The sequence below is a fragment of the Stegodyphus dumicola genome, chromosome 2 (genome assembly GCF_044657685.1).
Source record: "Stegodyphus dumicola isolate Sdum_Otavi_A_Nest chromosome 2, ASM4465768v1".
NCBI classification, from domain to species: Eukaryota; Metazoa; Arthropoda; class Arachnida; order Araneae; family Eresidae; genus Stegodyphus; species Stegodyphus dumicola.
Genome location: NC_140769.1, coordinates 247,928,311 through 247,941,666, shown reverse-complemented (window position 1 = coordinate 247,941,666; position 13,356 = coordinate 247,928,311). Strand labels below are relative to the sequence as shown.

The window sequence follows — 13,356 nt, the reverse complement described above, 5'->3', positions numbered from 1 at the left end:
AATTCGAGAAAAGAGACAAGGGTTTATATATGAACATTCTTATGATGCACCACAATATAGCCATCAATATATGCATTTATACTGTTGCGTGCATACGGGTTCATAATAAATTGAGTGCACAAGTCCGATGAAAAATGAGTAAGATTTATTATTATCACAAGAAATTGAACAAAATGCTTAAACTTTATCAGATAATCGTACAATATTATAATATCTCACAGCAGTTATCTTTTAAACTACGAAAACGTTTAACAGAACTAATTCAAAATAGAGAAAGCTAATCTGATTTCACCTCGATTTCGCTACAGTAAATAATAACAGTTTTCTGAACAAAACTGAATTGAGAGGCTTTGATCCCGCTTTTATAAGCCTTTTAAATGTGCACGAGGATATTCTGGTATTTTCTCTATTTTCCCCGAAAAGCAAAAGAGTACAGTTACGAGATATCTATTTATTAAATGCACGTGCTCCTGTATTTTTAATTTTTCCAGCGCAGCTTTCTCTTCAAATACGTCTCGTGCTGCATTGCACGGGAATATAAAACAATTTTAATCAATCCTATTTAAAAGTAGCTAAATCAATACAAAAACCGTAACAATACCAACGCACCAATATATACAGATTTTTAAAAATTCTTAGAAAAGCATTTGTTTTAAATCTTTAATCCACTTATAGATCAAGGACTTTTCTCAGTCTACCAATGATTAGGACAACCATGTGTAATGAGCGTATATTAGTCATTTTTATTATTATCTTGAAAAATTAAGTAACAGCTGACTAATGGAAAATTGCCAAAAATTTACAGTGTATTATTACATGAAAGTTAAAATTTCTTAATGTGATGATATATACCTTCAAATATATGCATGATGCTGCTAAACCAAAATCGAGGAGAGAAGTAGTGAAGAATAAAAACTAGCATCCGTACGGGAACGAAAATATTTTAAGTGCTCAGGGCCTTTTAAGGTCATAATACGGCACTGATGGTTTTCCTCCTTCTCATCATCACTTCCTCCTTTTGCTGAATATATCCGACTATTTCGTCATTTGATTGAGTATGATGAATGTCTGCAGAAACTGTCTACAGAAACGAGAGTATGCACCACCTTTTCACTAATACTGATCTTCTCCGAGCATGCAACTAAATCACAGATGTCGGCCGCGGGCGACAGATGTGTTTCATAACCAGTAAAATCCTTATCACTCGACTCATAATCTGCATTGCTGACCATCCAAAGTGCAACATGAAGAAGGACAAGAGATATCAAAACCAAATTTATTTCGGAGATAAATAATACACTGTGAGGTATATTATTTTTACTAATAGTTATTTTAATTTTTTAGTCTTTTCTGTTTTTTTCTGATTTCCCTCGCGTTTCTTCACCAGAATGTAAATGAGTTAGGGTGGACGAGTGTGTATTTAAACTGAAATAGAGAAAAGTTAGTCAGAGTGTGTTTTCGCTATTGAGTGCACACGTTATTACTTCTACCAGCTATTTGAATTTTGAATCTCGGTTTCGCATTTTTACCGCCAAAGTTTATCACGCTGATATAGGTTTCTGAGTCCACCTGCTAGTTTAAAATAATTTGTATAGTCTTGAGCTATTAGTCGGCCTTTTAATTTAGTTTGTTACCATTATCTCTAAGCTCTTCACCACAAGTGGCTGGAGCATGTAAATCCATACCGTCTGTAAATAATTGATTGTCTTTTACACTTTTTCCCTGTTGTATTCACCTTCTGGTTTGAGCGATAAGTCGCTAACCAAACTTTCTCGTAGGTTTAGTAGCAGTGTATGCTTGCCAATAATACTAGGCGTTACAACATACATTATCAATTTTAATTGATTTTAAATGCAATCTTTTTGGAGGTGAGGAAGACGAGAAAATCACTAATGAGTGTTGCTTCACATTTGTCAATAACCTCTACTTCACACCGCGGCACTGAGTGAAAGAGGCTTTGAATGAGTTGCTGGGGAATGGCAGCTTATGCAGCCTCCACACATAGCCAAAGTTCATCTGGTATACCCAGGAGTGCAGCATGCCTGGCACGGCATTCTCCAACCATTGACCAGACATGTTCGATGAATGATAGATCTGGAGAAAGGGCAGGTCAGGGTAACAATGCAATATGGTGAGTTAACAAAGCTTGAATATTTTGTGCAACGTGTGGTCTCGCATTTTTCTGCTGAAGTGTGGTCGCAGGCAACTTCTGAAGGCTGCAAGGTTCTGAGAATGGGCTGCAAAATCTCAGAGAGCAAGTGTATTGTTAATGCTTACCAGGGTATTAACAGGAGTGGAATCCAATACTAGCCAACAACATAACAAGAAGTACAGGACTAGTACGGCAATGCATTACACAACAGTCGAGTAGCTTTTCTCCACGATATCTCCAAATTCTAATTTGACTATCGTGGTTCTGCAGACAGAAGCGTGATTCTCTCGAAAACACAGTGTCATGCCATTCGAATGTCGATCTGCGTCGTTCAGCGCACTACTGCAGACTCAGACGCATGGACAGATGCTATTTAAAACAGCAATCTTTCCTCCCTTTGTATACAAATTTTAAGGAGCGTTGCAGTGTCCCGTGATGAGCGTATGAGCTGAAATCGTAATCATTTGCATATTATATTGCGATATATGCATGATGCAATTTTCATGCTGTTTGAATGCTTCCTCCATGGTGCTGCATTTTGGATGACCAGCAGTTTACGAACATGATTGCAGGTCACAATTTAAACCAACAGCGAGTAAATTAGTATGCTTTTTATCTTTTCAGGAAAAAGACAAAGTAAATCAATGTGACTAATTTTCGAAAATCATGGATACTATGTGTTTACGAGAATGTTTTTCTTCATTCCATATATCTCTCGATTTTGACAGATCTGCGGCATACATTTCATGGTAAAACCGGCAATAGGAAAATGGTGCGCTCTTTTCTTTGTGTCCTAATGCAGTAGTTCATCACTTTGAATAAGGCTTGTTACTCTGGCAGCAAAATCAAAAGGCAAACGTTTTCTATATTTAAGTGTCCAGACTATTCATCCATTACATATTTTTTTTTATCTCATAGGCCTAAATTTCGATTTAAATTTAGACTTTCAAAAGTACCTCTATTTTGATATTATCGGTTAATTAGGTGCCTGTTACAAGAGATTTTATTGGTATAATTTGATATGACTAGAATCTAGATGCTGCTCTGTCAAAGTTCCGACTACGAAACAATTCAACAGATGCATAATTTTATGAAAAAGTTCTTTACGTTTTGGGCGACCTCTCGCAATTGCATTTACGAGGAGAGACTATAAATATTTTTATCTAGTGGCATCACAAATTTTATCTGCAACTGTAACGAATTTTATCTTTTTTTTAGGAAAAAATTTGCTTTAAAAAGTTATCAAAAATCATTAAGTTATTCTGGAAAAGATTTATGCTTGGCCATCTGTTAAAGATTAAGTGAATTAAGCGAATAGTTGTTTTCAAAGAAAATCTTTGTGTAATGTAAATTTAAGAAATTTAATTTCACGTAGGCGTTGCAGAAAACCATCTGTTGCCCTCATATATTTAAGATAGAATGATTAAGCAGAATTTAAGTTTAAAAATTTTGATGATCGAAACTTAAATCTCAAGGAATATTTGGCTAATTATATAAAAAGTGTTTCTGAAAAAGGAGGTGCATATGTGATAACTGTCTCTTTCAGAAATAAGATGTGTTTTTAACATGAAATCGCTACTTCCGCATTCCAATATAGCACATTCTGTACCCGTTAATTGTGAATATCTCATATAATTTATATTTTCGTAGTTAATCCTAAGATTTGTAATTTGTGTACAGAATATGTATTAAATACTATGCTAATACGGTAAATTTTTTACGTTTTTTTAATTTTTACGTGCTGTGTTGATTTCATAGTAAACAGTTTTTTCTTTTCCACTAAATGAACAGAAGTTTTGCCTCATTTTCTAGTTGAGGTAAAGTAACTGGTATAAATAGCTTTACATTTGTTATAAATTATACGATGGCTGCTTCTGTTGAAGATCAAGTAAAAGATGGAGAACAAAATGAGTCTCAGAGTAGTCATACTGATGAAGGTATATCATCTGCATCTGATATCAATGCTGAAATAGAAAATTCTATCTTTACTTCACCTGATCCTGAACCAGGTGTGTCAGCAGCATCTGATAATGTGGACAATGAAGCTAAAAGTCCTGCAAAAGAAAAATGTACTACTTCAGATGATAAAACTGACTCAATATATCATATAAAATGGATTTCCTTGAATGGAAGAAAAAGCCCAATTATTACTCAGGTAATTTTTTTAGATTTGGGGGGGGGGTGTAGAATGCCATTTTACCTCGTAATTAGTACCAATTAAGTAATGGAAATTCTATTTTTTTATTTTGCATTACTCCTGGTACTGCAGCTAGTGTAGTGGGAGATTTATAAAATGTAATAAATTAGATTTTACTTTTAATATGTATAATTTATCGTATTTTCTGGCATATTTGGTTTGGGTTGCTTTGCGTGTCTCTGAGCTTTTTAATAAAGATAAAATACACTTTTAAGAGAAAGTATGTTTTTGGTTGTATTTTTTGAAGAGGACCTATTGAATATGAACCTTACCAAATGCAATAATAGTTTTATGTAGGTAATGCCCTGACAGAGTTTGTACCTTTTACTTTACTTTGTTACTTTATCATTACAAGTTATGACATTAATTTCATTTAGCAGTCATCTAAGAATAAAATATAGAGCTACTACTATTTTCCTCTCTTTGTAACCATAATCCTTACCAGGAGGAAAAAATGATCTTAGATCCAAAATACATTTAACTCTTACTGATGTAGCCATCCAGCAGTTGATTTTTGTCTTTCAGAAAAGTGGTTGCTTTATAGTGCAGATCTGTGTTCATTCAATGCTCATGTTTGTTTTTGCTTTCAGAAATACTGTTCATTTTGAGAGGTTGTTGTCATCGGAGGGTTAACTGTAGTTGTTTCGGCAGCATTTTTTGCAGCATTAAAATATGAAAATTTAGGAAAGAAAATGTTGAGTATTTAATCTTAATAAAATGTAAAAGTTTTTCAATTCTATGGCTTGAGATTTATTGTAAAATTTAAAATAATTGGGTTTTTGTTAACATGTATCTCTCTCTGTATAGATAAGATATGCATAATTAAAATGTTTTTAACCTCCTTTGGCGTATTTTACAGTTTTTCAATTTTGAGCTACTATTGTCGCAAATGTTCATTTATTTCTTATTCGTTCAGTACTACAAAAATGTTGCTCATTAATTTTAAGGCTAATCTTTGGAATATGGTAACACATTGGCGACATTTTGGTAAGGCGATAAAGGTTCCTAGCTAGGACTTTAGCAGTGTACATGGATAAAATCCAGAGTGTGCGCAATGCCATTTTTGTGCAATTCTGAGATATTTTTTTAAGTGAAAATAGGTCGACGTGTACATGGATACCGCGTACGCGCAATTCTTAAAAACGCGCGAAGCAGTGGGCGATTCTGCACTTTCTCCCAATTTTGCACCTAATCTTCGTCACTTTTGTTCCACAAAAAGTTCTAGCATGAGTGTAATTCGGCTAGCAGATTGTTGGAAAAAAAATGTCGAGTTAAAAAAAAAAAAAAAAAAAAAAGCCTTTACTTCGTGAAAATAAAATGGCGTCCAAACAAAAACTAGCAGGTTGCTGTAGCAGGGTTGGTCGCCAAAGTTTCGCCAAGTTACCATAATCCAAAGATTAACCAATTTTAACATAATTTGACATTGCTTTTGAATAAAATAAAGTTCATATTCTTCAAAAGCTAGACAGCTGAATATTTGATAATCTAGTATATAGCTAATTTGTCATTTATTGCATCCAGGTCTTTAAAAGATTGGATGTTAGATGCCATTCTCTAAAATTTTAATGCTGATGTTTGCAAAAGAAAATGCATAAAGAATTTTTTTGCATACAATCTTTCACCCCAAAATCATGTAGGCATATGAAATTAATTATTTTATGCTGCTTAATCGCATTCCTCTTTGTTAGAAGCCCATATCGGATGATCAAAGTATGAGGGTGAAAAGCTGTTTCTTTTCCTTTTTTTTTTTGAAAGGTTATTTGTGTGTTTGTAATTAATTCTGGTACTTTCTAATTATAGTGGCTCCCGACCTCATGCCGCTATGATTTCACCAAACTCATGAAGTGTGAATGTAATAATAAAACGACACAGTATATAATAATAACAATAATACTCGCATGTCATTTTCTAAGAATATTTTTAATAATTGTTTAAGTGACCATAACCAGCTTCAAGTTGCTCTATTTTATATGTTGTCCAGCAGTCTGAATAGATCGTTGATCTGTCTTGCACATGTTGAATAATTTGCATCTGGGGTAAGTGTAGAATCACCCACTGCTTGGCGTGTTTTTAAGAATTGCACATACTTGGTACCCATGTACACATCGACCTATTTTCACTTAAAAAAAAAAAATCCAAGAATTGCACAAAAATGGCATTGTGCACTCCCTTGACTTTATCCATGCACACATCTACCTATTTTCACTTAAAAAGTCAAAGAAAATTGACAAAAATCCAATTCTTCTTACTCTTGTAAAAAGCGCCAAACAAGTAAGTGGGCAATTCTGCACTTTACCTTGCATCTGTATTCAAGATTTGAACAGCAAAGTCCTCTCATCTCCACAGCATATTCCTTAAAAAACCCACTGTTGTGGCAGTACTCTGCTGCTGATGGTTTTGCATCTGATGAAAAAACTATCATAGATTTCTAATATTTTACTGCAACTGCCTATTTGCTAATCAAATCTTTTCATCAGAATGCTGGGAACATATTTCTCCGCTTGTAATTGTTCCCATCAATTGCAGCATTTTCCCACATATTAAGCTGTTTATCACACTATTTGTTGGATGTCCATTTCTCTGCCCAACTATGCATAAATCTAATATCAGTGACCAACAGAACACCATCTGATAGAGACTCCCTATCCTAGGTCATATGCTAAAAAAAAAGCGACCCTTTCCTTGTCAATCGTCTCAACCTCTAGTGGCCGCTCGATGGGACGCTACCCCTCCCCCCCAATCGGTGCAGAGGGATGAAGGCCCAATGCGAATTAAAGAGGGAGCTGACAGCATCCACGGCACTATGGCAAGGATGATAGGGCCAGCTTCATGTTGATGAGTTTGGTCAGAAGAGAAGGTCACCACTCCTCTCAACTGACGGTACTAGACAAGTAGAAATTTTTACAAGAGACAAAAGTCTCCCCTCAGTATAGACTGAGAGGAGCCCAACCCTCTCGAACGACCAACATATCTACGATGTAACGTCCCCACAGCTTTGGGACAGACGTTGCAGTACCATATGATCCCTGTCGAGCCTAAAGCAACCACTGAATAAAGGACGGTTCTAATCTATGTGAAGACTGATTATTTGCTCTGCAGGCTGAAGCTGTCTAGGCACAAGTCTAGCCAGTGATCTGGGAGAACCCTGGGTCTCCTCCCATAAATGGTCGGTTCCGGTTATTCCATCCAGTCGGACCACACAGTTAGTTGTCCAGCACTGTTAGCCTATGCCAGCCAGCATAGTTACCAGCAGGTGCTACAAGGAGGCTGTTGCTGAACTGAGGAAGACGTGATGAACCACCTCCCTCGGCATCCACACCTTTAAATCAAACCCCAGGTCTCCTACCACCAGCAGGTCAGTTCCAGAAATTTGCCCTCAGATACGGGCACCACCTGTCATCAGTAACCAACAATATTCTGGAACCACTAAACCAATTTCCAACATGAAGGTGCTTATTCTTTTTATAATTTTTAATGTTGCACTTCTAAATAGTTTGGTCATTAATATATAGTTTTTTTGCTGTGGCTGTTTTCGTGTACTCACTTGTTAGGTAAAAGATTTCTTTCCTGAAAAAGTTATATAGTATCCACCTCTCTGCCTGGCAAATTAAAGATTGTTAATCGCATATTCACAATAAAGCAAGGAATATTTTTAAAAACCAACGCAAAATCGAAAGACTTAGCAAAAATTAAAGAAGATTCTAACATAAGATCAGGTGACAAGATTTCTTTGTTTATTAGTAATTCAATCTTGTCAGCCACTGTAACAAGGAAGTACCTTTGTCAGCCACTGTAACAAGGAAGTACCTTTATTCTTCTAAAATTAATAATGTAACATTTAACTCAAATTAGTTTAAAGTGACAAAAAATTATATATGATTGTTTTCAATTGCAGAATGAAAATGGTCCTTGCCCACTTATTGCAATTATTAATGTACTAATTATGAAAGGAAGAATTACACTACCATCTCTAGTAGATTTTGTTACAACAGAAAATTTAATGGAGTATCTGGGAGATTGCATTTTGGACAGTATCCCAAAGGTGAGCTTAAGTTTACTGTCTTTTGTTAAAATTTTTGAAGGATATATATATAATTTTGATGTGTAGAAGAAAACACTGGAAATTTTAACGGCTTTCGATATCCATCATGGCTGGTGGTTAAGGTATACAGATGAAGGCAACAAAATTGAATTTCGACAAATCACCAGTCTTTATTTTCACACATATCCAATTAATTCAGCAGACACTGATTCAGTATTAATTAAATATGATAAATTTCTATGTATATATATATTTTTTAAAGAAATGACACAGGCAGTTGAGAAGCAAAGCAGCACTTGAGAATGGAATAACGTAGTTTATTTTGTGAGCGGTATTTATACTAAGTACATGTAGAAAATACTCTATAATTGGTTGTTTAATAATAGATTATTATATAATCATGGAAGGCTCTCGAATTTGTGAGAACAGATAGATTTAGGAGGAGAGCATCAAATCTAGAATCCTTAATTTCGAGGTCGACAATTATTTTTAAAGCAGCTATAGTATTTTCTTACATTTTACATATATATTTCTACGTTTGGTACTTTTCCGTTTCGCTGGCACAAATCTCTTAAACCAGACTTTGTTGGCGACAACATACAGTATACACGTAAAAAATTTTAACAAATGTTAGGTCTAAGAATTTTTTATTTTGAAGGCATAAACATTTTAAGGAACTACTCTGATATGTGCCCTCAAGTCGCCAAATTTCTCGCCAAACATTTTTGGCGAGAAACTTCACATTGCCATATTACTATCTAAATTTTTTGTCTACATTTCGAACTTTAAACCTAAAATGTCTCCAAAAACGCACATGCAAAAACTACATTTGAACACACGATTTAAGCTAAAAATCCAAAACAAAAACAAAAAATTTAGATAACAAAAACGTAAAGTTTCTAACTAAAAATATTTGACAAGAATCCATGTACACAGCGACATGTTTTAACTTAAAAAAACATATATGAATGGCACAATGTAGGCAACGAATGAATCTACGAACTACACACACCTCGCTTTAATAAATTAACATAACAACAATAAATTTCAAAGAATACCATGTACACAGCATCCTGTTTAAACTTAAAAAAAATCTACGAATTCACAATTTAGGCAACAAACGAATCTATGAACTACGCACACTTCGCTTTAATAAATTAACATAACAACAATAAATTTCAAAGAATACCATGTACACAGCGTCCTGTTTAAACTTAAAAATCATTTACAAATTGCACAATTTAGGCAAGGAACGAATCTGCAATCTACGCACATCTTGCGTTAATAAAATAACATAACAATAAATTTCAAATAATACCATGTACACAGCATTCTGTTTCAAAAACAATAATAACGACAGAAATTCATACTAAAGAACCAATGAACATATAACATTCTACAAAATAAGATCAAGAATAAAATGCACTTACAATGAATTAATGCTTTTTCGAACAGCAGAAATACCAACTTCATACCGCCTTTAACATGCCGCCGCGTAATCACTATCGTATTTACATGACAGCCAGACACACTCCAGAAAATTCACACTATGGTTCACAAATAAATAAAATTACAAATCCATATTTCTATCATGCACAGCCATTAAAAATAATCTCCCAGACCCTCTTTCCACACCTCCAAATACCCGCTATCCCTCAACAGTATGACCACAATGATATTTCCTTTTGCCGAACTTCAATTCAACAACTACCATTTTATCTTTCCCTCTCGTCTTCTCAGACACTGATGCGAATCAACGAGCTCCAGCGAAAGATTTTTCAACGTCAACAGGGTCGTGCCAAAAACCAGCGGAACACATATCGCCACATTTGGTGAAATTAGAGCATATATCAGAGTTGTACCCATTTTAATATGGTTTAAAATTTTGAAAAAAGCCAATCAATTTGCAAAAAGACATTAATTTAAGAATTTACTATGCATTCATGGTTCAACTTCCTGATTCGCAGGTTCGTATCACGTGACCCCAAGCGATCTCATGTTACGTAAACTACGCTACAAAAATCTAATTCTCTCAGTAATTATCTACATTAATTTCAAGTTAAATCTTAATTTGGAATACAAGTTTAAATGCAAGAATTATTTCAATTCGTACGAATAGCTGGTAAAAGTATAGTTTAGGGTACCTCTTGGCGATTTTTGGCGGTACATGGATACCGATTTTGTGCAATTCTTTGACTCGTTATTTTGGCTTGCAAAGCGGCGAATTTTGCGCGAAAAATCGCCGCTACACAAAGCCAAAATAACAAGACAAACAATTGCACAAACACGGTATCCATGTACACATCGACTTAATTTCACTTAAAAAAAAAAAAATTCCGAATTGCACAAAAATGGCATTGCGCACTCTTTTGACTTTATCCATGTACACATCAACCTATTTTTACTTAAAAAAAAATCTCAGAATTGCACAAACTTGCATTGTGTACTCCCTTTACTGTGTCCATGTACACATCGATATATTTTCACTTAAAAAGTCAAAGGAGCACCAAATTCTACAATATAGGCAAACAAAAAATGCATAATCTCAATAAAATGCATTTTAAACCAAACAATAAAATAACATACAAAAGGAAAAACATGTTATACATTTAAGCACAACCAAAAGCAAATATTCACTTACCATGATTTTCGAGTTCACTTCGTACACCCAGAGCCACGTAAAAATCAAAATCTAAATCATACTCAAATGACTTTTTTCAAACCAGGTACTCTTTCTGATCGAGCGCTTCGCATAGTGACCATCCGAACCTTTCTTCCTACAAACCCATTCAAATCCATCTAAACGGTTTTTACGTTTGACTAAACGCATATCCTTCCTACATACAGGACACTTATAATAGCTACTAAGTAAATCTTCATTTACACACCAGTCAATTAAAGCTCTTTTCTCCTTTTGCTCCAAGTCATACAGAAACTTCAAATTAATCTTACTACATTCGACCATTCTACCGTCTAAAGAATTAAACCAACACATACCACAAAAACGCTTACAAAACATCCCATGATTCAAAATTTCCCAGAATCATGCACTCGATTACATCACAATAATGTTTCCATAAGATTCAACTACTCAGGCTACCATAAATGAAACAACAACTTGGCGATAAATCAAACAGCAATTTCGCCATAATACAAGGGGTACCTTAAAGTCTACTCTACCTGAATAGCTTACTCAGAAATTATGTAAAACCGCAGTGCTTTACTTTGCTAGTGTATTCTTATTAGAATTGATGAATTTAACCCTTAATTTTGCCTTTTCTATATTTTTGCATTTGGGTGAGCGGTTTAATTGCATCCTAATTGACTTAATTACTGTGAATGGCCTTAGGGCATAAAATTTAACTATCTTGTAAAAATTCTATGTAATTGTATGCCAGTATTGATTGAAAGACAATCAATCTGATAAGAAATGGCTGAGACTTGTTTTGAAAATGAGGCATAAAAGCTTACCAGCGAAGATATTCCGTTTGGCATCAGTTGTACCATTATTGGCGACTTTATCGTTTGTGCCGGCAAAATGGAAAAGTACCCTACATTTTAAGATCTATATTAAAAAATATGCTGGAATGAAAAATTAAAGGTAAATCAGAGAAAAAAAATATTGTTTAGGCTTAAAATTGGATCTTTGTAAAATTTGATCCAAATGCCACTTTTGATTTACTTTAATCATTCAGCATCTATAAAATAAGAATGATATATAAATTTTAAATATACACATTCAAATTGGATTAATTGTTAGTTTTGAATCTAAGTGCAGTAGACGCTTTAACAAAGATCACCATATCTGTATGTACAGCAAAAGAGTAATATTAAAGTATTAAGTAAAATATTGATTCAAGTTGATCCCACCATATACACAAAATGATTTCCTCCCCCCCCTCATGAGTATGTTGGTGTTCAAACGTGGCCAGGTGTTGCCTATGGTTATCGTAATGGATCCATTTTTCATTACTAGTGACCATCACACAGTGGGGGGGAGACCCTCTTTAATTTATGCCCAGCAGGCAGCATTTCACATTGGAAAAAATTGGTGTTCAACGTTTCTCGGCTGCATTCCATATGGAACCTAATTTCCTTGCTTTTTAATCATTCCCAATGACTTGACAATGAAACCACTCACGACAACTTCTCTCACTTAAGGCAGCCTCACCATATGCTTCTATCGATAGATAACTGATACACGGCAGCTGCAGATATCTTCAAATTAAGGAAATAAATTAAAAGTTCTCGCAAATGACGCTCATTCAGCACAAAACTCGACATTTTCGTATGAAATAAATATATTGATATAAAATCACTAATATTTCAAGGTTATATTGTTAGCGGATGTCCAATCTTACAATATGATGTTTTACATCAGACAATTTTAACCATAATGTATTTGTACCACCATTTTTGTCAAATGGCATGCACTGCCAATATTTAAGTATTTTCAGAGAAAACATAAAATCATATTCTATTTGATAACAACAATGTATAAGGTAGATCATTTTAACTTTTAAATTATAACTATATATTCCTTTATGATAACATTTTTCATTTGGTAATAAGAGTATTTGTAAAACATTTGAAACTTAGATCATATTTTCTGCTGAGACAGCCGGTGCAAATTTAATCATGGAAGTTTATGAACATTGAATGTAAAAGATACGTGAAGTGCGCTTTGGAAAAAGACAAGTTTACAGAGGCATAAAGCTGGTCACTAAAGGAAGAAGTGTCTTATTTCAGAATATTTGGAACAAGTAAATAAAGAAGTTTTTGCATGTTTTACAGATGCTTAGGACTGGACAACATAATATTTTGTTCTAGCCCAAGCCATTCGGACTGTTATCTTTGATTTGATGCACCTTCAATATCTGCTTGGCTAGAACTATTTATAAAAAATTCCAGAATACCCTAAGTTCAGAATTGAAAGTAATTAAAAAAATAACTTTGAAGTATTAG

The 13,356-nt window shown here is 34.3% G+C and overlaps 1 protein-coding gene across 1 annotated transcript in view; it reads left to right on the top strand.

Moving 5' to 3' along the window:
• Positions 1–3,335: 3,335 nt before the first annotated feature.
• The window catches only part of LOC118196037 (ubiquitin carboxyl-terminal hydrolase MINDY-2-like), a 67,047-nt gene continuing 57,026 nt past the window's right edge, over positions 3,336–13,356 (top strand). Inside the window, exons 1-2 of the mRNA XM_085811988.1 lie at positions 3,336–4,307; positions 8,245–8,391. Of these exons, the coding sequence (XP_085668114.1) occupies positions 4,017–4,307; positions 8,245–8,391 (438 nt within the window). The 5' untranslated portion in view covers positions 3,336–4,016. The remainder of the gene's footprint in view (positions 4,308–8,244; positions 8,392–13,356) is intronic.